General features: G+C 40.7%; 1 protein-coding gene across 3 annotated transcripts in view; it reads left to right on the top strand.

Moving 5' to 3' along the window:
* commd10 (COMM domain containing 10) overlaps positions 1-26,169 on the top strand; it is a 78,102-nt gene that overhangs the window by 1,815 nt on the left and 50,118 nt on the right. For all 3 annotated transcript variants that reach the window (XR_007247160.2, XM_048527018.2, XM_048527019.2), the window contains exons 2-5: positions 1,923-2,013; positions 5,197-5,307; positions 11,578-11,733; positions 12,949-13,059. Coding sequence is in view for 2 of the 3 variants with exons in the window: in XM_048527018.2 (XP_048382975.1) it covers positions 1,923-2,013; positions 5,197-5,307; positions 11,578-11,733; positions 12,949-13,059 (469 nt within the window). In the remaining variant the exon portion in view is untranslated. The remainder of the gene's footprint in view (positions 1-1,922; positions 2,014-5,196; positions 5,308-11,577; positions 11,734-12,948; positions 13,060-26,169) is intronic.

Genomic DNA, 26,169 nt, shown 5'->3' with positions numbered 1-26,169 from the left:
CAAGTCAGTGTCTTGAGGGTTGCATGTGTAGTGGGGAATGTGAGGTGAGTACGGGGTCAGGTTAATACTTACATAGGAGTTACAGTATGTATTTAACAGACTAGTGTATCCTGAGTAACTATTTTAACTTAATTTTATCAGTGCTGTCCAATTTTTATGGACACTGAGGGTTTCAGGCATGGAGGAATAACTGGGAGGAATATTTAATTTCTTGGAAAATTCTTTTGGAAGTGCTATTCTTCAGAGTCCCCAAACTCCTATTTGTGCTGGCATAATGACAGTCTGTCTGACCAGCAGGAAATCTGTCGCCATGTGTGGGGGAAGATGATGTTAACAGCCAGCATAGGAGAAGGGAATGAAGGAAAGATCGTTTGGTGGAATTGCCGGGAGTCTGTCTGTATTTACAGTATCGATGCTGAAATAGCAGATATTCATGGAAACCTCTAACTACGAATAGACATTTGCAAGCTGCACCAGTAAGAACTGTCTTATTGAGCTGAATAATGAAGTTGAACTTACAAGGGAATAGTTTTCATGTTAGTAAAGTAATATTGCTTGACCATAATCACAAAGGATGCCGGTGGCAACTGTGAATAAGAGTGTTTTAACACAAACAAGGAATAAGATTAGACCTGACAGTCCTTCAAGCGTGCTCTGCCACTCTAAGAAAATGGCTGATCTGATTTTAACCTCAATCCGACATTCCTGTATATTCCTAATAATTTTTTGCTCCTTTGATAATCCAGAATCCTCTGCCTTTAAAAATAATTTAGATTCTGTATCCACTGCCTTTTCAGGAAGGGAATTCCAAAGGCTTATGAGCCTCCTGAGAGGAACATGTTTCCTCATCTCTATCTTCTTCTTTAATGGGTTCCCTTTACTTTTAAGCTATGTCCCGTTTCGATAATATATAGTATTGAATAAGCACAAATAAACCATGAAGTAAAAACCTATTCTGACAAATTGTTAAAATAGTGACTGGTGATTTTGTAATTAGAAAATCAGATTAGTAGTTTTGAAAAAGGAGTTATTGCTGAAATATCATAGAAATGTACAGATGCCTGTGCTCGCACTTTGTGCTTAGTCCCACATCAATGCTTGGCTGTAATCCAGTGTTATTGCAATGTATTTGAACAACAAAACTTCAGTGTTTGAAATTTGCTAGAATGGAAGCAAAATATCAGCTTATTGATGTGTCGTAAGATCACTTGTTTATAATCTTGTTCTCTTGGAAATGTTGATATGATCCTTGGTTTGGTGAACTTTGAGTTTGACATAGTCTTAACCTGAAAAGCTGAATTCGCTCTATTGTCATTTTGAAGTTTGTAGAGTAGAACAGAATATCCTTTATTGTCACATGTACTCAAGTACAGGGGTGCAATGAAAAGTTTATAATGTTATCTCTCATGGTGCCACCTTGGGTACAAAATACCTAGGTACAAATCTTAGAAAAAGAATTAAAAGGAAAAGTTGCATTACCTTACAGTGATTCATAGTATAAATTAGAAATAAGACATAAAAGACTTAATTAAAAGGATAAACATTATAGTCAGATAAACATTACATGGCAGTAGCTTAACACAAGGACATGTGGTCTGACTGGCCTGAAGTCACTGACCATCTCCACCAGAGCTCAGTCCAGCAACCGTCTCCATTCCACTCTGGGAGAATTCCTGGCTCTTCTTTGAAAATTGCTGATCAGCAACAATATGTCCATCTGATCAGGGACTTCAGTTTAGTGGATTATCAAAAAATAGCATCTCAGGAAATGGGGTGCCCCTTCAAACTGCACTTATTTTAATATATAGTATTTCCCTATTACTGAACTGAATTCTCAGTTTTAGTGTTGTTTAGATCAACCGTTTGAAATTATGTAGAAATTGAATAAAGTTATTCATCTGACTCATTTTCTCTCTGATCAGCATAAAGCAAGCTGTTGTATTAATCAATGGAATCGATGCTGCTAAATTTCCCCGCCTGCTGTCTCGCATTCTTCAGAAACTTCACTTGAAGGTACTTGATGAAAAATAGAAATGTTTTTTTATATGGCAGCAGACTATCACAATGAAACAACTAAATGTTAATGCTGTCATGATATGAGCTAATAATATTTTGAAGGGTAGTAGTTCCCATTACAAATGGATCGCTTTTGAGTATGGCCCGATTTACTTTAAATAACATAATTAAGTCCATGTAACAGAATGGATGCTTCATATTTTTAAAAAAACTGATTTTTCTAATTTTGGAATGTATTTGTCCCTCCCGTCATTACTAATTAGAAATCTTGATTTCATGTACGATATTATGTTCCCACCATCTTTTTAATATTTAACTAAACCAGCCCTGTGTAAATTGATCAGTAAAAAATGTTCCTCATAATAAAAACAGAAAATACTGAAAAACTGCTAAGATAATGTCATTTACCCCGCAAACCTGTTCTGTTCATAGTTCAATGGCTGCTCTTTGGCCTAACTCTATATACCCACCTTTGTCCCATGGGCCTTTTGATATTTTTAAACCTGATGTACAGACGTGTTATTATACATCTTTGGAGCAGATGGGATTTGACCCAAGGCGCTGAGGCCCCTCCATGTGCTTTTAGGTTTTTCAATCACCCTACCCTGACATGATACAACACACCTTTGGAGCAGATGAGACTTGAACCTGAATCTTCTGGACAAAAGATAAGGACACTGTTTTAGGTCCCTGTGGTGAGATTTGCATCTCTGTCCCCAGATGATTGGCCTGGACCATTCTTACTGTGTTACAATCTCTCCAGCCTATGTGCCTTGTAATTTTTGAGTAGCTAAGACTCAGTTAGCTAGTTCCTCACCTTCTGACTCCCAGGGAATATAATCTTGCCTTATTTAATATCATCTTATAGCTTAGTTATATAGCCTACAGTTAGGGAGCATGCAGCTATCTCTCTGCTGTGTATGTGAATGCAGGATGTATAATGCCTTCAGGGTGACACTGGGCAGCTGCTGAGTTCTCTGACAGGTTGAGTAGACTGCCAGCATAATGGTTCCAGTCACGTAATTGGTAAAAAGGTTCATATGTTGCTGGCTGATTTTAGGGAACCGGTGTTCTTGGGATTCGGGGGGAGGCTAGCAAGCAGGATCTCAAAGATAGTAACCTGAGTGCCTCCAGTGCCTTAAGTTGCTGAGCACAAAATAGGAGGATAGAGCAAGTACACAAATAATTAGAGTCCTTGTAGAGGGGACAGAGCTTAGATTCCTGGGTACCTGGATAAGTTGGTGGCCCTGTTTGGTTGGGATGCAGTGTCCTTGTGGGCGGTATACTTGTGATGTTGGACTGGATTTAAATTATTTTGGCAGGGTGGGAACATCAGAGAAGATAAGCAAGGCGTATAACTGATTGGGAGAGGCAGCACAAGATTGCAATATCTCCAAATATTATACAATGCTGGAAAAAAAATGGATGCCCTTGAGCTGGCCCTTAGTTAGAGTTAATAAATGATAGATGTACTGTTGTACCGATTAATTGGAATTACGTGCAGGGGCAAGTTTACAAGATAATTAAAGAGAAGTGCAAGGAATATAGTTATGGGGAACTTCATGGTTACTGTACTCTATATTAGGATAGCTAGTGTAAGGTGCATAAGTGTTGCTGAGGTGAGTTCAGGAGAATGTTCTTGATGAGTGGGTCAAAAACATCAATGAGAATGGAGGAATTGCTGGATCTCATTCTGAGGAATAAGGTCAGCTAAATGAAACATTTTGGGATGGGGAGTGAGGGATTGAAATATCTATTTAATTATAGATTCGGGTTAGCTATGGAAAAATTAAGGAACAACCCATAGAAAAATATTGAGTAATTTCAGTAAGAGCCAATTTTAAAGTAAATGAGATGGATCTTTTGCTAATCGTAACCAAGATTCATGGGCAAACCTCAAAAACAAAAAAATGGACTGGCTTTTAAAGAGGTATTTTTGAAGTGCAGTCTTGTAGAGATGAAAATTGGTATAAAGAAAACCAGAGCTCCAATACAGATGGCCACTAAGGCAAAGCAAAAAAATGGCAGATGTCAGGTTGAGTAGACACGTGAGAACCAGGCCAAATATAGAAAGTTTAGAGGGAATAGGAGAAAAATAATAAGGAGCGATGTGTGTGAGAGAGAGAGAGTAAAAGGAGAAGTCGTCTTTTAACAGCAGCGAGAGTCCAAATGTTGGCTTTAGGCATATACCTTCTATCCTCTCCTGTCTCCCTCAGACTGGATCCCACTACTGTTGATCCACCCAATGTAATATTTCAGTCCCTCTGTTACCCTTGAACTTCTTTGCTACCCTATTAGCTTTTTAAATTTCTTTTAAGGGATATAGTTGTCTTTGACTCGGTCAGCATATAATGTGAACCATAGTTGCCCTTAAGGTGGTGATGAGTATCGTCCATGAACTGCTACAGTTTGTGTTGTAGTTAAAAACAAGATACTGTTAAGGAGGGAATTCCAGGATTTTGACACAGAAGGGATGGTGGTGCACTTGCGCACACAAAAGCAGAATAAATTCACACCCTGTCAGTACTCTTAATTATCAGTCAGCTGATGAAAAATGTCATCAACAATGCTAGCTAGCAGCACTTGCTTTGCATTAACCTGCTCATTACGCCCAGTTTGGGGTCCACCAGCACCTCTCAGCTCCTGACCTCATTACAGCTTTTGTTCAAACAAAGGAGCTGAATTCTAGACCACCCTTGATACCCATGTTGCATTTGACCAAATGTAGCAACAAAGAGCCCAGCAAAACAAATCACTTGGAATCAAGTCACTTGATCTTTGCTGGTTAGAGTCATACCTGGTGTATTGAAAAAGGTTGTGCTTGCTGGAGGTCAGTCATTTTAGCTCCAGGACATCTGTGCAAGAATTCCTAGTGACTCAGGCCCAACATCTTAAGCTGCTTCATCAACAACTTCCTGTCTGTCATAAAGTCGGAAGTGGGGATGTTCACTGATGGCTGCGTAAATGTTCAGCGCCATATTCAATTCTTCGGATACCGAAGCAATCTAGGCTGGTCTGTCTCACCTCCTTTTGGTTGGAATTAAAGTTAATTTTGTAAGAGCGTTCTTGCAACACAAGGTGCCATTCAAAACGAATTCTGTGTATATTTTATTAGTATATTTTTACAGTGTTGATTAGAACCTCTTGCATTAGTTCAATTCTTATTAATTGTGTTTTTAGGATGAACATTCGTTTAATGAAGAAGAGAAGGAAAAGCTACAAGCTGCGCTCTCTCTGGAAAAACAAGATCTCCGCTTGGTGCTGGAAACTGTATCTTTTATCCTGGAGCAGGTGAAATTACATGAAATTGCATTTTATAACTGTTCGGATTTGCTCACCTTCCTTTTCTTGGATTTGATTAATGTTTTCAAGGTCTTAAAACCATTCCACTGAATAATATTGCATTTTATAAAAGCTGTAAAGAAAATAAACCATTCACCTTGTGGTATATTATGATTTAAAGTGGTGGAATTTAGTTTGTGTAAATTGTCAGCATAAGTTAAATTGGCTAGTGATTACTGATTGAACTGCGATATCATTCATGTCAGCCAAATGTTGAGCATTTAAAGTTCCCAAAATTAGGACAGTAGAATTCCAGACATTTTCTAAACCCTTTTCTGAAAACTATCTGGTGTTTTAAAATTAATGATTCCTTGCAAAGTTTCTGTGTTTTAACTGCTCACCATAAATGGTCTCATTTGTTTTTCTTTCTGTACTGCCTGCTATTGAGTAATTGGCATTAAGGTAAGGCAGGTTAATGTACACCGAGAGAAATTGTGCAAGAAGTTTATTTGGTCATTGGAACCAAATTACATCAGGAAACACCTGTCAAACCTTTTTACTGATGAAGGGTCTAGGTCCGAAATGTCAGCCTCCCTGCTCCTCTGCTGCTGCTTGGCCTGCTGTGTTCATCCAGCTCTGCACCTTGTTACCTGTCAAAGATAGACAGGTTTCACCTCAACAAAGCTGGACCAATATCCCTAAGCTATCTGAACACTTCAGTCTCTCCTAAACCTTCAGTCTTGCAGATTATACATTTGCTGAGACTCATGCCTTTGCCCGAACTGAATTTCGGTTGTGCACCGAAGTTTCCAAAGTGCATTAATACCATTATCAGCAGTATTGCTCTAATATTTAGCTTCAGCTTCCAGCAGTTTCCATTTCAAATTGTACTTTAAATCATTCTTTAAAAACAAGAGGACTAATTCAGCTTATTCAGGTTTAATTTATGTTGCGTCTGTGTTCTCATGGGAAAAATGCCACGTGCCTGCTGTAACTTTATTCTGAAATTTGAGAGTTGGATAAACCTTTGTTCATGCTGGTGCTCAGTTTTCAAAAACAAATACCCAGGATGCTCAAAGCAAATATTTTTCACCTTTGCTCTTCTAGTAGAAAAAATAACAGCAACGTTTTTAGTAATTAACAAGTTATCAAGGAAATGAGACCCACACTGGTTGCCACACTTTCCAAAATACTGCATGTAAGTGTTATTTATGCAGTTTTTTTCAAATAATTTTGAAAGCTTTAGGACTGAAATTGTCAGAAACTAGACTAATATTTTCCATCAGTGTAAATTACCACTGATACCAAAACATCCTGGGAATTTTCCCTAAACACTTAGAAAATAAAATCCGGATTCAACTCACTACATTGTCACTCTGTGAAATATATCAAATCCAAGCTTGTTGGAAACATGAGACCACTTAAAGTAAGCATTTTAATGAATAAAGTAAAAGTGGCGACAATATCTTATCAAAGTGTAAGAGATGCTTTTTTTTTTCCTGTTTTAAATCTGCACTTGAAATGTTACTGAGGTAAAAAAGGTAGATGAAAGTATCTTGTCAGATTTGTGGTGGCTGGGTTACATTGAAAGCTGTATTTATATGGGACGGAGGTGGTATTATAAACATGGATAGTTGAATTGATAAGAGACTCATTGACATTTGCTGTGTAGAAAGATGCCATTTGGCTTATTGTTTCCAAAGTAGTCAACAAAGATCTGACTAATCCCATTTTTCAGCATAATCCATAGTCTGGGAGAATGTAGAATTGCAAGTGAAAACCTACATATAGTGCAAATGTTATAAGAGTTTTCGAGTCGAGCACCCTTTTTTAGGCAGTGAGTTCTGGATTCCAACCATCCTTTATAGTGAAAAGAAATTGTCCTTAACTCTCTTTTGAATCTTCTATCTCAACTTAATTTAACACAAGGTAATAAAATGTGAGGCTGGATGAACACAGCAGGCCAAGCAGCATCTCAGGAGCACAAAAGCTGACGTTTCGGGCCTAGACCCTTCATCAGAGCTGATGAAGGGTCTAGGCCCGAAACGTCAGCTTTTGTGCTCCTGAGATGCTGCTTGGCCTGCTGTGTTCATCCAGCCTCACATTTTATTATCTTGGATTCTCCAGCATCTGCAGTTCCTATTATCTCTGATATTAATTTAACACACCCTGGTTATTGACCCTGTACTAATGGAAAAAGAGCCTTCCTATCCAATGTATCTATTCCCGTCATAATCTTAAATATCTCTATCATGCCCCCTCCAATGCCTTGGTGCTGCAACGGAAACAGCCTCAATTAATCCAAGCTTCCTTGTAGCTCAAACTATCCACCCAGGCAGCATTCTGGTAAATAGTGAGGAGAAAGTTGACAACCGTAACTTACAGACTAGACAGTGTAAATCTGTTTCTCCATCCAGATATATTTGTAGATGTAGTGGTTGGAGGGTAAAGATGAGAAGTGGGTGTGGGTCTCATCAATGCCTATAACTGAAGCATGACTTCCTCTAATTGTATATTCTGTTCCCCTTGCAATATGCTGTATATACATACTAATGTTTTATAAATCGTGCACTGGAACACCAGATTCCTCTGCATCTTGGAGCTCTGCAGTCTCTCACCATTTAGATTATTTTTTCCTTTTCTTATCATAATGGACAATTTCACATTTTTCTACATAATGTTCAATTTGTTAAATCTTTGCCCGAGCGCTTAACCTATCTGTATCCCTTCACAGCTTCCTTACAGTCACATCACAACTTACTTCTAAACATACCTGTGTGTCGTCAGTCACACGTAACCATACCTTCAGCCCTTTCTACCAAGTCATTCATATACATTGTAAACTGTGGTAGCTCAGCAATGATCACTGTCACACACCACTTTTTACATCTTGTGAACCAGAATACTATCAACGGGTGCCTACTCTCTATTTCCTGTCAGATCACCAACCTTCTATCCATATGTGTGCTAACCATGTACCATTCATTTTCTGGAATAGTCTTTGATGTGAAACTTTATCAAATACCTTGTGGGAATCCCAGTGCATTACATCCATTGGTTTCCCTGTAATCACAAAATTTGCTACTTCCTCAAAGAAATATAATAAATTGGTTAAACATGATTTCCTTTCGACATTGTGTTGAGTGTACCCAAATACCTTGAACTTTAAGTGCCCTGCTATATTGTCTCTAAACACAGTTCTTAACATGCTCCCTGTTATGGTTATTTAGCCATTCAAATTGTCGTTTCCGGTTTTTTAATCTCCGTACCTTTCCCAGTTAAAGAGTTGCATTTGCTATTTTCTATTCTAATTGTACTTGCCCTGACACTTTGAAATTTTGGAAAATCAAAAAAAAACTGCATTACCTATCACTACAATGGGTTAAGATAAGGATGTACCCCATTGGGACCTGGGGACTTGTCCAGCATCTCCAGCAATTTGCTGAATACCACTTCTTCTGATATAGTAATTTTCTTTAGCTTGTCCGTCACTTCTATTTGCTGATTTACAATTATTTTTGGGATATAACTTGCATCCTTCGTGATGAAGTCATATTCAGAATGCCTGTTTATATCACCTACCATCTCCTTACTTCCCATTATTATATCCCGGCACTCACTTCCTGTCGGATCAACATTTGCTTTGTTAATGTTTCCCTTTTTAAATATCTATGGAAACTCTTTGTTTTTGTATATTTCTAGCTAGCTTTCTACTAAATTTTTCCCTCCTTATTCATCTTTAGTCAATCTTTGCTGTTTGTTACATTCTGTCCAATCTTCTAGTCTGCCACCAACCTTTGCGCAATTTCCTGCGTTTTCTTTAAATCTGATACTATCAACTGTTGCCATAATCTATTATGACCAGTTCTGAATGGAATGTGCCTGAAGTACCCATCATTCCTTGATGATCTTTGTTGGTCAACTGATGTCATAACCCATTCTCAGACTAATACCACTGTGCTCAAGAGAAAAATATCACCTCCTTCAAAATCTTGTCTTAACTAGTAACCATTGCCCAAAACAGGCACGCATGGTGTTTGGTGCAATTCCTAAAAGAGCTGTTCTGCTATTGTAGATAAGTGTGTGACACTTAATTAATTTAGTATTTAGGTTAAGTGCAATTGAATGCACTGGTTTAATCAGTCTAGATATTCTGCTTGTGACAAGTTAGAACAGCATCTGTAAATTAAATAATTATGTCTATGCTGAAACATTTTTTTAAGAAGTGCTGTTGCACTTGCATCAACTATTTATTTATTTGAAAAGTTCTCAAAAATCTGTGCAATCAGTTTTAACAGAAGGGAGATAATAAAATGTGAGGCTAGATGAACACAGCAGGCCCAGCAGCATCTCGGGAGCACAAAAGCTGACGTTTCGGGCCTAGACCCTTCATCAGAGAGGGGGATGGGGTGAGTGTTCTGGAATAAATAGGGAGAGAGGGGGAAGCGGACTGAAGATGGAGAGAAAAGAAGATAGGTGGAGAGCAGAGTCTCGGTGGGGAGGTCGGGAGGGGATAGGTCAGTCCAGGGAAGACGGACAGGTCAAGGAGGTGGGATGAGGTTAGTAGGTAGGAGATGGAGGTGCAGCTTGGGGTGGGAGGAAGGGATGGGTGAGAAGAAGAACAGGTTAGGGAGGCAGAGACCGGCTGGACTGGTTTTGGGGTGTAGTGGGTGGAGGGGACGAACTGGGCTGGTTTTGGGATGTGGTGGGGGAAGGGGAGATTTTGAAGCTGGTGAAGTCCACATTGATACCATTGGGCTGCAGGGTTCCCAAGCGGAATATGAGTTGCTGTTCCTGCAATCTTCGGGTGGCATCATTGTGGCACTGCAGGAGGCCCATGATGGACATGTCATCTAAAGAATGGGAGGGGGAGTTGAAATGGTTCGCGACTGGGAGGTGCAGTTGTTTATTGCGAACTGAGCGGTGGTGTTCTGCAAAGCGGTCCCCAAGCCTCCGCCTGGTTTCCCCAATGCAGAGGAAGCCATACCGGGTACAATGGATACAGTATACCACATTGGCAGATGTGCAGGTGAACCTCTGCTTAATAGGGAAAGTCATCTTGGGGCCTGGGATAGGGGTGAGGGAGGTGGTGTTGGGGCAAGTGTAGCATTTCCTGCGGTTGCAGGGGAAGGTGCTGGGTGTGGTGGGGTTGGAGGGCAGTGTGGAGCGATCAAGGGAGTCACGGAGAGAGTGGTCTCTCCGGAAAGCCGACAAGGGTGGGGATAGAAAAATGTCTTTGGTGGTGGGGTCGGATTGTAGATGGCGGAAGTGTCGGAGGATGATGCGTTGTATCCGGAGGTTGTCCTCCCTCACCCCTATCCCAGGCCCCAAGATGACATTCCATATTAAGCAGAGGTTCACCTGCACATCTGCCAATGTGGTATACTGTATCCATTGTACCCGGTGTGGCTTCCTCTACATTGGGGAAACCAGGCGGAGGCTTGGGGACCGCTTTGCAGAACACCTCCGCTCGGTTCGCAATAAACAACTGCACCTTCCAGTCGCGAACCATTTCCACTCCCCCTCCCATTCTTTAGATGACATGTCCATCATGGGCCTCCTGCAGTGCCACAATGATGCCACCCGAAGGTTGCAGGAACAGCAACTCCTATTTCGCTTGGGAACCCTGCAGCCCAATGGTATCAATGTGGACTTCACATGCTTCAAAATCTCCCCTTCCCCCACTGCATCCCAAAACCAGTCAGCCTGTCTCTGCCTCCCTAACCTGTTCTTCCTCTCACCCATCCCTTCCTCCCACCCCAAGCCGCACCTCCATCTCCTACCTACTAACCTCATCCCACCTCCTTGACCTGTCCGTCTTCCCTGGACTGACCTATCCCCTCCCTACCTCCCCACCTATACTCTCCTCTCCACCTATCTTCTTTTCTCTCCATCTTCGGTCCGCCTCCCCCTCTCTCCCTATTTATTCCAAGAACCCTCACCCCATCCCCCTCTCTGATGAAGGGTCTGTGCCCGAAACGTCAGCTTTTGTGCTCCTGAGATGCTGCTGGGCCTGCTGTGTTCATCCAGCTTCACATTTTATTATCTTGGATTCTCCAGCATCTGCAGTTCCCATTATCACTTAACAGAAGGGAGGTCATTTTGCCAATTGAATCGATGCAAGTTCTCCATCCCATTACACAACATTATCCCAGTAGTCCTCCAATTTTATCTCTTTCAAGTACTGGTCCACTTTACTTTTGAAATCATGAATTATCTCTGCAGTGCGTTACTCGGCTCTGTTTCGAATTTTCACTTTACTTGTTTGTCTGTTATTAGGCAGCCTATTACAACATGAAACCCATTGCTCTTCAACAACAACTAGAAAATATTCACCTGAGTCAAGAGAAGGCTGAAACCTTTGCCCAGGCCTGGACAAGTACGGGCCAAGATGTTGTTGAAAAATTGAGGCAGAATACGTTTGCTCCTAAAAAGGTAATATAAGTTGAGAAGATCAGAATTAATTTGGGTGCTGGGATTTTCATGGGGGGGAGAAAAAAGAATTTGTATGTAAATATCTCTCAAAAATTCAATTGTACTTCACATGCAGTGAATTGCTTTGAATTGGTTACCGTTTATTACAGCCATGTACAGCAGAGAAACAAATGATTAATTTATTCATATTTGACAATGATAAGAGAATTGGCCAAGATCCTTGGATCTGTTTTCTTCAAATGGTACCACATAATCTTTAATGTGTATGTGAATCACTAGAACATGAAGATGGGGACTACAACTTAGAATTAAAGATGAAATAGTCCTTTGGCATTTGTACAGTGTGTTTTGGTGTGAGCCTTGAATCTGTGTCTATCTGGTTCACGGAGGAATATTATCAATTAAACCATATTAAAATCTGATGTTGTGCCATATTTAAAACATTTAGTTATTTGATTTAGTTTTGTATCTACAGACAGAACCCTGGAGTTTTTCTTTAGCATCAATAATAAAAAGCCAAGGAATCTGAGAAATATAGCATTTTTTAATTGCTTACAAAAATGTAACTGTAACTTCACATTACTTGTCTTAAAACGTCTGGCATCGTTCTGTCAAAAAATTTAAAAGATCCTAGCTTAAGTGACAGTTTTTGGGCAGAAGAGGTAAATGAAAGTACAAATCACTATTCGGTATTTTCTTAGCATATGTTGTAAATGAAAGCTTACTGGGGTGAATTTGGTCATCAGTAATTGCACAAGACATGTATGAACTTAGGCCCGAAACGTCAGCCTTCCTGCTCCTATGATGCTGCTTGGCCTGCTGTGTTTATCCAGCTCTACACCTTTTTATCTCTTGAATAAACAGCAGCCTGTTTTACATGACACACAAATTTCTTTTCCATTTGATTTGAAATAAAAAATATTCTCATTGAGTTCATTAGGAACCTGGATAATCTTTAATTTGTTAATTCCCTGTAGGCTGAAATACAAACTCTTTCATGCAAAGAGAACAAAGGCCACTAGTCAATTTTCTGTGGTATTGCAAGTGCTTAGGTGAGGCCAATTGCTTTGTTAAGTCAAGCAGGATTATAATGTAGGTCTGGAAAGTCTGACCAAGGTGGGAGATATGGAGGAGGCAGACACCGAAATCTGAATTGTTATTCTAACGTCAAACATCTATTCTGCATAAATATCTTAAATGTGATCATATTTGCAGCTTGAAAAAGTTGGGTTCTGTCTTAACCTTGAAATGGGACATTCAACACAAGCCAAAGTGAAGTCTCCTCTTGCTGTTCTTGAGCTTGGAGTCAACAGTGACAACTCTGAGGTAAATGAACCAAATATAATAAACAGAAATGCTAATTGTAAACACTTGAAATACTAATTGAATATTTTGCATTATACAACTGTTACTGTTCAGAGATATATTTCAGTTTTCAAAAACAAAGTTGCTGGAAAAGCTCAGCGGGTCTGGCAGCATCTGTAAAGGAAAAAACCAAAGTTAACATTTTGGGCCCAGTGATCCTTCCTCAGAACTAAAACAATAACTGTTTTTTTCCTTCATGTTTCAGTTCTGAGGAAGGATCACTGGGCCCGAAATGTTAACTGTTTTTTTCCCATCACAGATGCTGCCAGACCTGCTGAGCTTTTCCAGCAACTTTGTTTTTGTTCCAGATTTACAGCATCCGCAGTTCTTTTTTGGTTTTTATATACTTCAGTGTTATATGTATTGTTTGTTAGTCTCTCTAGTAAGGATAGCCCACTTTGTCCCTTTGCACACTTCCCTCTTTTCATTTAAATACCCTTAATTATTCACCACTTCTCTCTGCTTTCAGTCCCTGAACCCATTTTGTATCTTCGCCACCAGTGTTCCTTTACTAGAAAAGGAGGAGACTGTACAGCCTTTTTAGCCTGCAGTGCCATTCAGTTAGAAAATGGCTAATTATCTACGTCAAGGCTACTTTCTGGTACTATCTCCGTACTGCCTGATGTCATTAGTCTCCAGAAATCTATTGATTTTAGTCTTGAACATGTTGAATGAATTGAACTTCCACAAACCTTCTGTGCTGGAGAATTCCAAAAGTTTACGCCACTCTGAGTGAGTAAGTCCCTCCTGGTCACAACCTTAAATGATCATCCCCTTATTCTGAGATTATGTTCCCTAGGTCTAGACTCACCAGTATGGGGAACCATCTTATCTGCATCTATACTGTACCATCTTGCAATGGTTTTGTAAGTTTCAATAAGATCCCCATCATTCTTGAAAATTCAAAAAAATTGCAGACTGAAGTTCCTCAGTCGGTCCTGGAGAGACAGCTCTGCTATCAAATGAGTTAGTCTGGTGAGCCAAAGTTGCACTCCCTCAATATTATATCCATCCTTTGCTAAGGACACCAGAACTGTACACAGCACTCCAGGTGGAGTCTTGCTCAGTCTTCAGTCCTCATGCATGAATCATAAAAAGCTAGCAAACAGGTTCAGAAGGAAATAGGGAAGGCCAGTGAGCTGTAAGCCTTTATTTCAAAGGGAATGGAGTATAAAGATAGGGAAGTCTTGCTAAAGCTATATAAGGGACTAGCCAGATCACAGCTAGAATATTGTAAACAACGTTGGACCACTTATCTAAGAAGATGCTGGCATTGGAGGCAGTTTAGAGAAGGTTCACTAGGTTGCAGTAGAAATTGCACTGGTTGAGCCTGTATTCACTGCAGTTTAGAAGAATGAGAGTTCGTCTCATTGAAACATCCAAGAATCTTAGGGGTCTTGACAGGGTAGATGTGGTATAATTTGAGGAGTACTGTAGATTGTAAGTAAGTCATTAACAAGACATTCAATGGTGTTGTCTTCACTGAATCCCTCATTATCAACGTTCTGGGGGTTACCATTGATTCAACTGGATTCACTATATAAATACAGTGTCTATAGGAGCAGTTCAGAGGCTCGGAATACTGATTGCCCAAAGCCTGTTCACCATCTGCAAGGCACAAGTCAGTTATGTGATGGAACATTCCCTCTTACTTGCAACTAACTCCAACAACACTCGTGAAGTTTGGCACCATCCAGGACAAGGCAAGCCATTTGAGTACCAGCACATCTACAGTCATCCAACATTGATGCTGTGTAGCAACAGTGTGTACTACCTCAAAATGCACTGCAGGAATTCGCTAAAAATCCTCTAAAACATGCATTGCCCAGAAGGATCTCTTGTGAGAGAAGAAAGTATATTTAATTTGTACATTTTGTGTTTTGTGATTCATTGTAAGTGTTAAATCAGTTCATACCAGATTATGCATTGTCACTTTCTCCTTTATTTTGTCACCTGGCACATGTCTTAAAACTTGAATTACTACTCGCAGCCACATAATCAATGGTTATAATTCAAGCTTTATGTACATAAAGAGAGAGACATCTCAAAAATCAAATGATTTTAGTAAGGGGTTTTAAAGGTCCTGTCAATTACATTTTCATCAATGCTGTTACCTAGCTGACCCTTGCAAGTATGAAGGTGACAAGGAGATACATTAAATGCGCTTAGTGAATGCAGCTGTTCAATTTGAATCAGACATTCTATTATCTCAACTATACCTGTCATTAGTCAGTCACTGAAAGAGAACTTCACTTAGTTTCAGTCAGGTATTGTTACCTATGCCTTGTTTAAGTTATGATCACTGGAAGTGCCCTGTGGATTTTAAATTGTGTGTAACTGGGGCTGTGCTTTAAGATCAAAGTACACTGTTTTAGTACTGGCCTATACAAATCGTTACATCAAAAGCAGATATTCCAGAAACATGTTTCAGAAACAAATCTGCCTGTTGTTTGAGTCCTTACATATATATCAAGTTGTAAACTGCACAGGCTATTTGTAATCCCTGTTCATGATTGTTTTGTCAAACGCTTATTGTCCAAGAGAACAAGTACTGGGAGCTGCTAAATACCATTGAAGCTCCTAAAATATTGAGCATACCATCTCTCATACAGGGAAATATTGCTTTCAAATTGTGGTCCTTAGCTGACTGAAGAATCGCGTAACGTAACACCATTTAAATTGAGACTTCATTCAACTACTTGCATCTAACATGATTTTGCTATTTAATAACCATAATACTCTGGGTGTTTGAAAGGATATCCTGTGCAAGAACTAGGGAACAGCGTTTCAGATTAAGTGTCTCCCATTTAAGAGAGAAATGAGGATAATTTATTTTTTGAGGGCTGAGAGACTTTGGAGCTATCTTTCTAAAAGATCAGTAAAGGCAAGGTCAGTGAATTATCAAAGTTTGGTGTAAATGTGGAATTGTGATTACAATCTGTTCAGCCATAATCAAGAGGTTGATTTGGTTGATTTCCTATTCCTAATTCGTACGTTCATATGTAACACTGCTTTCTGTAGGATCTGCATTTAATAGTTTGTACTGCTTTATTTAAGTGTAAAGATGTAATTATGTTTTCATTTACTTGCTGTTGAGCTTGACTACGGTTTACCCGTGACATCATTTGTTTCCTTTGGCCTAGATTCATTATGCAATCACTTATTTTTGTCTAACTTGTCATGATGTTTGTGACAAGTTCAAACTCCCCTTTCCTCACAGATACATGATTACCTTCTGTCTGTGCAACCCTGAAGCTTATTTTACAGCATCATACTTCTTTCGCTTTGTCCACATTAATTGGATGATGATTTTACCTAGTTTTAGTTTTTAGCATGCTTAACATTCCAGGACGAACGTTATTCTTTGAATGTTACTATATCTTAATTCCAGAACAAGCGCATCATTACACTTATGGGAAAATTTGTCCTGGACTTGCTGATTTTAGTGTTTGGTTCTATGTAAACTGATAGTAACATAACCTTACATTTCACTTTCAGCTACAAGTGTAGATTTCTCTTGCCCATTTATCAAATCCTTGTGCATCTGAGCTGAATTCATAAGTTCATCTCGCTCCTGTTCGGATTGCTTTTCTGGCCCCTGAACTTCATTCTTTGCTCAGCTCACATTTGTCTTGCTTTGTTTTGCATGGTTTTGTTTCTAACACTTGTACGTACTTCAGTCTTTTTTTTTCATCATATATATATGACATACTTTAGTACCCGCAATCCATGAACAGCTGCTCCACTCTCGATACTGTGAACTGCATTCAGTATTGCATGGGTTCTGCAGTTGCTTCAGCTTGCTGATTGCACTTGGCCCTGAGTGGGACTTGTGGCTTAAAAATATTACCACTGCCAAGTTTGCTTGCTGAAAATGAACAAAGGTTTTATTTGAATATGTATATGAGGAAAGGTCATCTTGATTTAAACAACGAACTCCTCAAATAGAACTTTCAACTCGCATTTATAATTCTATAAGATAACAAGGTGTAGAGCTGGCTGAATGCAGCAGGCCAAGCAGCATCAGCAGAGCAGGAAGGCTGACGTTTCAGGCCTAGATCCTCCTTCATTTTCTGAAATGTCAGCCTTCCTGCTCCTCTGATGCTGCTTGGCCTGCTGTGTTCATCCAGCTCGGCACCTTGTTATCTCAGATTCTCCAGCATCTGCTGTTCCTACTATCCCTTTATAATTCCCAACTCTGTTTGTTTAAAGGAGGTGTGAGAGCCAGGGTGTTTTTTTAAAGATGGTGGTAAGTGCCTGGAATGTGATGCTAGAAGAGGTGGTATTTTAGCAATGTTTAAGGGGCATCATACTGGTATATGGATGTACTAGGGACCAAAAAGCTCGGGACTGCATAGAGGCAAAAGATTTAGATTTCGGTTTAGAAAGGCATCGTGTGCCACTGCAGTCTTGGTGGGTTAAAGGGCATGTTCTTGTGCAGTGCTGTACTGTTGTTTGTCCATTGTTCTGTTGTCCCAACCTTCAGCCTTGAGTCTGCAGGTTTCTATGGTAACTCAGTTCTGTTTGGATTCTGAGTTGCAGGTATCTCTTTGCTATGTGTAGCAATGAAAACTATGCTTGCACAGGCTGATCTTGTTACAACATAAGAGATATTGGGCATATCAAAAAATACTTGCTTCAAGATTGTCATTCATCCTTATTTTATTTACTTGACAATGAACATGTAAGAGGCTGATTCTATTAACTGGAATTCTGTCCAGACTATCTGCATGAGATCCATTGTCTCCATCTCCTGGCCTCTTTTACTCACAATCTGTTGTGAGTAATGATCAATCTGGAAATCTGGTGCTAAAGGTATGTTTTGAAATGTGACTTTCTGTGATGTGCAACATTCTTGAACTGTTGCAACTATTATCTTCCGGTTTTCTTTACATTCTGCTTCATGCACAAATGCATTGTGCACCTTTTTGACTCCTCCTCAGTGAGAGTAGAATTCTGGTCTGCACGTTTATCCTGGCTTTTTTAAGCTAGTAAAGAACGAAGAGTATTTTGGAGTTTGGAAAAATTCGACCTGAATATTTTCTGTCTCCTGTCAGGGAGATATCTCCAAGTTATATTGCTCTGCTAATGATTTTACATCGCGTTCCTTATTTTAATCCTTGCTGCTAATAATTCTTTAATACTCTCATCTGCTACACCTTTTTTCTCACTTCACTATTTGGAAATTTAATCCAAAATGGGGCTTAATGTCTTTACCATAGCTTCAACTTCGATAATTTGATTCCTGCATTCATTTCCCCTCATACTTTGTTTATTGCAAATGCTATTTTTGCTCCCTTTCATGACCCCTCTTTTTTTTCATGTACTCATTTTTCCTTTATAATTATGTTTTCGTATTGGACCTATCTTTATTATTTATTCAATTAATTTGATTATTTTAATTTTTATCTAGCCCAAAATTCTGTAGTCTTCAACAGTTTTTCCCTTTTAGCACATGAAGTTAGTTCCTTAAGTAACTTGTATTGCCAGATTTTTCACTGATCTGCTGACCTGTAAACATTTTGTCCAATTAACACAGGGCCAATTTCTGTACACTTTCTAATCAACCTTTTCAGAGATGTTGTCAAACACCTCTGGAGCGAATGCGACTTGAACCCAGGTTTCCTGGCTCAGATTTCGGGACACTATCACTGTGCCACAGGAACCCATGACTGATTTCTAAGCTGAGTGAATTTTGCTGTTGTATTACAGTGCATTATCTTTGACCTTTCATCAGTCTTTATTGTTTTTTAAACAATAACTGGCTTTTTAGTAGGTATTTTCCAATTGTTAACCTATCCCATCAGTTATTTGTTGAACTTATTGACCCAAATTAGTTACTACCATCGTAGTTTCTAAATAAATCATAATTGATCTAGGTGGACAGATTGATGGAATAGCACCCTCTTCTGGTCACTTGTGTATAAACTGAACTGCGGTTCCAGTTTAATTCAGAGATAATTGGGTATAGAGCCGGATGAACACAGCAGGCCAAGCAGCATCAGAGGAGCATGAAAGCTGACGTTTTGGGCCTAGACCCTCCTTTTAAAAAAAAAAATGGGAGAGTGGAAGGGGCTTCTGAAATAAACAGGGAGAGAGGGGGAGGCGGATAGATGGATAGAGGAGAAGATAGGTGGAGAGGAGACAGACGGGTCAACGAGGCGGGAGTGGAGCCAATAAAGGTGAGTGTAGGTGGGGAGCTAGGGAGGGGATAGGTCAGCCCAGCGAGGACGGACTGGTAAAGGGGGTGGGATGAGGCTAGTAAGTAGGAGGTGGGGGTGGGCTTGACATGGGTGGAGGTGATAGGTGGGAGGAAGGCACTTTACAGCAGATGCTCATGCTGTCCATGAGTGACTTATCTGCAGAGTTATCACTGTATGGCAATTGTGTTGAATCACGGATCCCGCAGCCAACCAATTTTTTATTGACCTTTTATTGATGTGTGTAAAAACGTGAGAGCCATAGATAGGGTGAATGCATATAATCTCTTTCCCCGGGATGGGAATTGAAAACTAGAGGATGTAGGTTTGAGGTGAGAGGAAGAATCTTTTAAGAAGGACCTGAGGGGCAACTTCGTGCGGAGTCATACGTATATGAAATGGGCTCCCAGAGAAAGTGGCTGAAGCAGGTACAATAGCAACATTTAAAAAGCGTTTGGATAGGTACATGGATGCAAAGGATTTAGAGGGATATGGACTAAATGCAGGGAGTTGGAACTAACTGAGTGGGCACCATGGTCAGCATTGGAGCAGTTTGGGCTAGAGGGCCTGTTTCCATGCTGTATTTCTCCGACTTTTTCAGGCTGTGTCCCATTTAAAGTCATGGATGTGAAGTCCTGTAGATGGCCTTCTTGCTTCTAGGCCAATCAAGGACACAAGTAAGCAATAATACCCACTTAAAGGATTCTTTCAGCTTTACATTGCCTCATCTGCCACTAGGTAAATACAATCACCATGCAGGTAGCTTGTGAAACAAATGCTGTCAAATGTGCTTGCAGACTTGAGGTGGTTAGGGCAGAATCAAGGGTCCCAGTTGTGCTGATCAGGATTGTGCCTTTGAGATAGCAAGAACAGCAGATGCTGGAGTCAGTCTATCCTTCATCAGGACCAGAGTGTAAACCCAAAACGTCAACTTTCCTGCTCCTCTGATGCCGTCTTGTCCTGCTGAGTTCCTCCAGCGCCACACTGTATTGACTCTTGTGCCTTTGACAGCTGCCATTGGAAAGTGTGGGACCCCCACTGTTAACCACTACAATGCCCCTTGCCTTAAGCTGCCATACCTAAGAAACTGTGACCAAAAAGCACGATTGGATCAATCAAGCCACTGATAATTGACCTACTGATAGTCTTGGAAAAGATTGATAAATGTGCTATATATGTTGCAGGAATTAAATGTAATTGTAATGACTAAATCAGACTTTTTTTCATTACTTGTTATGGTCCTGTTGCAGTATGAAGACAAAAATGCAGTGATCCTTGAATGGTCTTTCTTTACGAAGCCTGTAATTAAATCAGCTGTATAAAAGTTTAATGGGACAGCTTTTTACTATTTTGTGTTCTTTTAGATTTGAGCCTGTATAATCTAAGCTTCTGCAGTGAAGGCATGAAATAAGAGCTGGCCACTGTGCTCCTGGAATGTACTCAATTATTAATAGTTGTGCCACAAGGTTCAATGCTGGGTCTGCCGCATTTTGTCATTTGTATGAATGATTTGGATGTGATCGTAGAATTTATGGATAGTAAGTTTGCGGATGACACCAGAATTGGTGGCGCTGTGGACAGTGAAGAAGGTTACCTCAGAGTACAGTGAAGCCTTGAACAGTTGGGCCAGCGGGCCCAGGATTGGCAGATGGAGTTTAATCTAGATAGATGTGAGACTCTACATTTCAGTAGAGCAAATCAGGGAAGTCTTCTACTCATGGTAACGTCCTGGGGAGTGTTGCTAAACAAAGAGTTCTTGGAGTGGAGGTTCATAGTTCCTTGAAAGTAGAATCACATTGTCGACAGGATAGAGAAGAAGGCGTTTGGTGAGCTTACCTTTATCGGTCAGTGCATTGAATGTAAGAGTTGGGAGGTCATGTTGCAGCTGTGCAGACGTTGGTTGAGACACTTTTGGAATGCTTCATTCAGTTCTGGTCTCCCGTTTGTCGGAAAGAAGTTGTGAAACTTGAAAGTGTTCAGAAAAGATTTATAAGGTTGCTAGAGTTGGAGGGTTTGAGCTGTAGGCTGGGGCTATTTTCCCTGGAGTGTCTGAGATTGAGGGGTAACCTCATTGAGGTTTATAAAATCATGGCGGGGGGGTTGCCATAGAGAGAGTGAACAGTCAAGGTTTCTTCCCCAGGGAAGGGGAGTCCAAAGCTAGAGGGCATAGACTTAAGGTGAGAGGGGACAGTTTAAAACAGGATTGAGGGGCAACTTTTTTATGCATACGAGAATAGAGTAAGCTACCAGAGGAATTGGTGAAGTCTGGTACAGTACAACACTTAAGGCATCTGGGCGGATATATGAATAGGAAGGGTTATGAGGGATATGGGCCAAATGCTGTCAAATGGGGCTAGATTAAGTTAGGATATCCAGTCGGCATGGACGAGTTGGACTGGAGGATCTATTTCTGTGCTGTACATCTCCAGTACTCTGAGTGTAATAAGATCATGGCTAATTTGATCAATGTACATTCCCACCTACCCCTGATAACTTTCAACTCTTATTTATCAGAAATTTGTCTTGAATTGAAGGGAGTATTAAATGATGGCCAGAATTTAATAACTTTTAGCCTTTTTGCAATGCAGTTTAGACCCATTGAAAATGTCCTTTGTAAAACTCCTAACAAAGCACTGTTCCTTGTTGAATAGATGCTGCTGTTCTTGACATTGTAAACATTTGATGGCAGTATTAACTGAAAAATGCTTCTTTAGTTAGACCTTAGTGTTTCCTGCTTTAAGGTGTAGAAGTGGTTTTAAAGTTGTAGTACATTGTAAAATTGAATCAGTTTTTTAAAATGTTAGTTCTTGTAAGCCAGTGAAATTACTTTAGATTCGTTCATACTAATGAGTAGTTTTGCTGTCCTGTGCTGATATGCGGGGGTTTGGGTTGGGGGTGGTGGGGTGGGTACCGTGATTTACTAATATTGACTGGTGTGTGTGATTCCATACGGGATTGTAATTAGCGAGTTTTGAGAAGATTTGTAGCTCAGGTTGAGGTTCTGGATGTGAGTTTGCTCGCTGAGCTGGAAGGTTAGTTTTCAGACGTTTCGTCACCATACTAGGTAACATCATCAGTGAGCCTCCGACGAAGCGCTGGTGTTATGTCCCGCTTTCTATTTATCTGGTTCGGTTTCCTTGGGTTGGTGATGTCATTTCCTGTTTGTTGATCCATCAACAAACACATTGGCTCCAAATCAATCTACCATCCCCTGAGAAAAAGAACAGGAAGTGACATCACCAACCCAAGGAAACCTAACCAGATAAATAGAAAGCGGGACATAACACCAGCGCTTCGTCGGAGGCTCACTGATGATGTTACCTAGAATGGTGACGAAACGTCTGAAAACTGACCTTCCAGCTCAGCGAGCAAACTCGCACCAGGATTGTAATTTTAAAGAACATTTCCTGTACTTCAAACGGCTGCTTCCCATTGTCCTGCATCATGTTCCAACTTGTGAATGAACTCCAAAACAGAACCCATTCACCACCTGCGAATTGTATCAGAGATAATGGGAACTGCAGATGCTGGAGAATCCGAGATAACAAAGTGTGGAGCTGGATGAACACAGCAAGCCAAGCAGCCTCTTAGGAGCACAAAAGTTTTCAATACAAAACATTTTATTAATTTCTGACACCCTCCATCCTGAAAAAGAAACTTGAAGGAGTCGAGTGCATTCCAAGCTGAATGTTTGTTGTTGACAGAAACTATCACGGTTGAAAATGTTCTTATCAATACTATCTTGAGGTTTTCCTTCTGTGCATTCTTTTGGTTCTAAATGATAATTGAGTGAGTTACCTATTTTCTGCTGGGTAAACGTACTTTTTAAATTGACAAAATGTAAGTTAAATGCAAATAAATCCTGATGCTATGGGTGGGACAGCGAGCGATTTTTTTTTTTTTTTTTTTTTTTCCCCCTTGCTTGACACGTGTTTTCTTCTGTATCCTAGAGTCTTCCATTAGTCACCACATTGTCACTCATGACTATTGGAATGTACTTGTGGTATTTGGTAATTTTGACAAAATGTCATTAAGCAACCTCTTGTGCAGGTTATACTATCGTAAATTATGACAGATTGATTAAGTGCTCTTTTTTGATTTATTTTCATGGTTAAATGAGCAAGCTCAGCAGCCATATTTTTCTCTCAAAACTGATTTGACGGCTCTGTTCAAAAATGTTGAGATTAATGCCATGATTTCCCACATAGCCAAGTAATTAGACAATCGTGCAGCTGAAGTTCAAACTTTTTCAAGTGCTTTGAATTGTGCTTAGGCCAGTGTAAATATTTTATGTAGCCTGGAGACATAAAGTGAACTTAAAAGGAATCTGTGTTGTGACCCCTGTTGGGGTTTCCTATTATGCTTGTTGTCTCAGGTAACTTTTAAAGATCTGAAGAACATCTTTTGACAGTTTAAAACTTTCAAAGCACATGTTAATATTTGAATGTAAATTAATATCAGTAAAGATAGTATCAGATATCTTGTACAGAGAAATGATTGCCCTTCCAGATGTTAGCTACTTCGCTTGCCCAACAAATTCTCTTCTAAAGGCAACAACAAGTGAGGGGATGATGAAATGTGAGGCTGGATGAACACAGCAGGCCAAGCAGCATCTCAGGAGCACAAAAGCTGACGTTTCGGGCCTAGACCCTTCATCAGAGAGGGGGATGGGGGGAGGGAACTGGAATAAATAGGGAGAGAGGGGGAGGCGGGCCGAAGATGGAGAGCAAAGAAGATAGGTGGAGAGGGTGTAGGTGGGGAGGTAGGGAGGGGATAGGTCAGTCCAGGGAAGACGGACAGGTCAAGGAGGTGGGATGAGGTTAGTAGGTAGCTGGGGGTGCGGCTGGGGGTGGGAGGAAGGGATGGGTGAGAGGAAGAACCGGTTAGGGAGGCAGAGACAGGTTGGACTGGTTTTGGGATGCAGTGGGTGGGGGGGAAGAGCTGGGCTGGTTGTGTGGTGCAGTGGGGGGAGGGGGTGAACTGGGCTGGTTTAGGGATGCAGTGGGGGAAGGGGAGATTTTGAAACTGGTGAAGTCCACATTGATACCATATGGCTGCAGGGTTCCCAGGCGGAATATGAGTTGCTGTTCCTGCAACCTTCGGGTGGCATCATTGTGGCAGTGCAGGAGGCCCATGATGGACATGTCATCAAGAGAATGGGAGGGGGAGTGGAAATGGTGTGCGACTGGGAGGTGCAGTTGTTTGTTGCGAACTGAGCGGAGGTGTTCTGCAAAGCGGTCCCCAAGCCTCCGCTTGGTTTCCCCAATGTAGAGAAAGCCGCACCGGGTACAGTGGATGCAGTATACCACATTGGCAGATGTGCAGGTGAACCTCTGCTTAATGTGGAATGTCATCTTGGGGCCTGGGATGGGGGTGAGGGAGGAGGTGTGGGGACAAGTGTAGCATTTCCTGCGGTTGCAGGGGAAGGTGCCGGGTGTGGTGGGGTTGGAGGGCAGTGTGGAGCGAACAAGGGAGTCACGGAGAGAGTGGTCTCTCCGGAAAGCAGACAGGGGTGGGGATGGAAAAATGTCTTGGGTGGTGGGGTCGGATTGTAAATGGCGGAAGTGAGGGGGTACGCTGGTAGCTTCTGCTGCACAAACATGCAGTGCACTCTTTGGTCACAGACTAGTGAACCAGTAAGACACCCACATTGCCTCTTTGGCTTCTGTTTCAGCAGGCATTCTCTGAGGGAGTTGGTTCAGTTTCACATAGTTAAGGGTTAAATTTATCAGTTATATTGTTAAAACAAATGGGAATTATAGCTGTTCAAAGGCAGCCTAGTATGGTACTGCATCATCATCAACATGGATTGTTTTTTTAAAAAACTGCAGATGCTGGAATCCAAGGTAGAAGGGTACCAGAACTGAAGGGTAATACCTGAAACGTTGACTGCTCCTTTCCTCCAGATGCTGTCTGGCCTGCTGTGTTCTCCGAGCCTCCTGTTTGTCTACATCAGCAGTGTAGAGTTGACCATACATGAAATATAGATGATGCCTGTGGAAAAACTGTAGGAAGACAGTAGATAAGGTAATACTATGTTGAAATGACCGGTAAGAGGCTTGGGTGTATTTCTTTAGTTCCTGCGTATAGTCGAAATGGAGGATTGTAAACTTGATTTTCTGAGTCTTTATCAACTTGCCCAATAATATTCCCCAATTAACCAATTAATAGGCCATCAGTGGACTTTCAACAAAAGTCCTGTTTGCCAAACCTTACTGACCATTCTAAGGTAGGCATCTTTTTTTATTCTGGGCAGTGCCACCAGAAAGAATTGCTGGGACTCCATCAACCGGAGGCCAGGTATAGCACAGCAACCCATGCCAGTAAGGGGCTTCATGCGGCAGTTTGGTGCGATTAAATCTCGTCACCAAGCTCCTTGACTCTTTGCTATTGTGAGCTTGTGCTAGAAGAAAAAAATCAAATTATTTGAACAAAAAGCTTTAAATGTTGTCAGGTACTGAGAATCAACATGAATCAACCTATGTAGCAAGAGAGCTAGTCAGAACTGCTGATGTTGGAGTCGGAGATAACAACATGTGTGGAGCTGGAGGAACACAGCAGGCCAAAGCAGTATCAGAGGAGCAGAAAAGCTGACGTTTTGGGTTGGGACCCTTCTCTAGAAATGTGTGTGTAGCAATATGTATTTTGTAGCATTTGATGACAACAAATTATGCTGATTTAAATTAAGTCAATCCAGATATACCACCTGTTCTTCAAGGTTTCTTTTGGAAATGAAATAATTAATTACTTTGCCCAAACTGATGCCCTTGTTTGGTTCTTGTTAAGAATGATTGAAAAAATCTATGTTTAAAGAGCACATTTCCAGTGAAAATCACAAGGGGGTGCTGTTGTTACATCCTTAGGTTCTTGC

Source organism: Stegostoma tigrinum, chromosome 3 (genome assembly GCF_030684315.1).
Source record: "Stegostoma tigrinum isolate sSteTig4 chromosome 3, sSteTig4.hap1, whole genome shotgun sequence".
Lineage (NCBI taxonomy): Eukaryota > Metazoa > Chordata > Chondrichthyes > Orectolobiformes > Stegostomatidae > Stegostoma > Stegostoma tigrinum.
The sequence above is the reverse complement of the archived record's forward strand: the minus strand, read 5'-3'. Positions and strand labels throughout refer to the sequence as shown.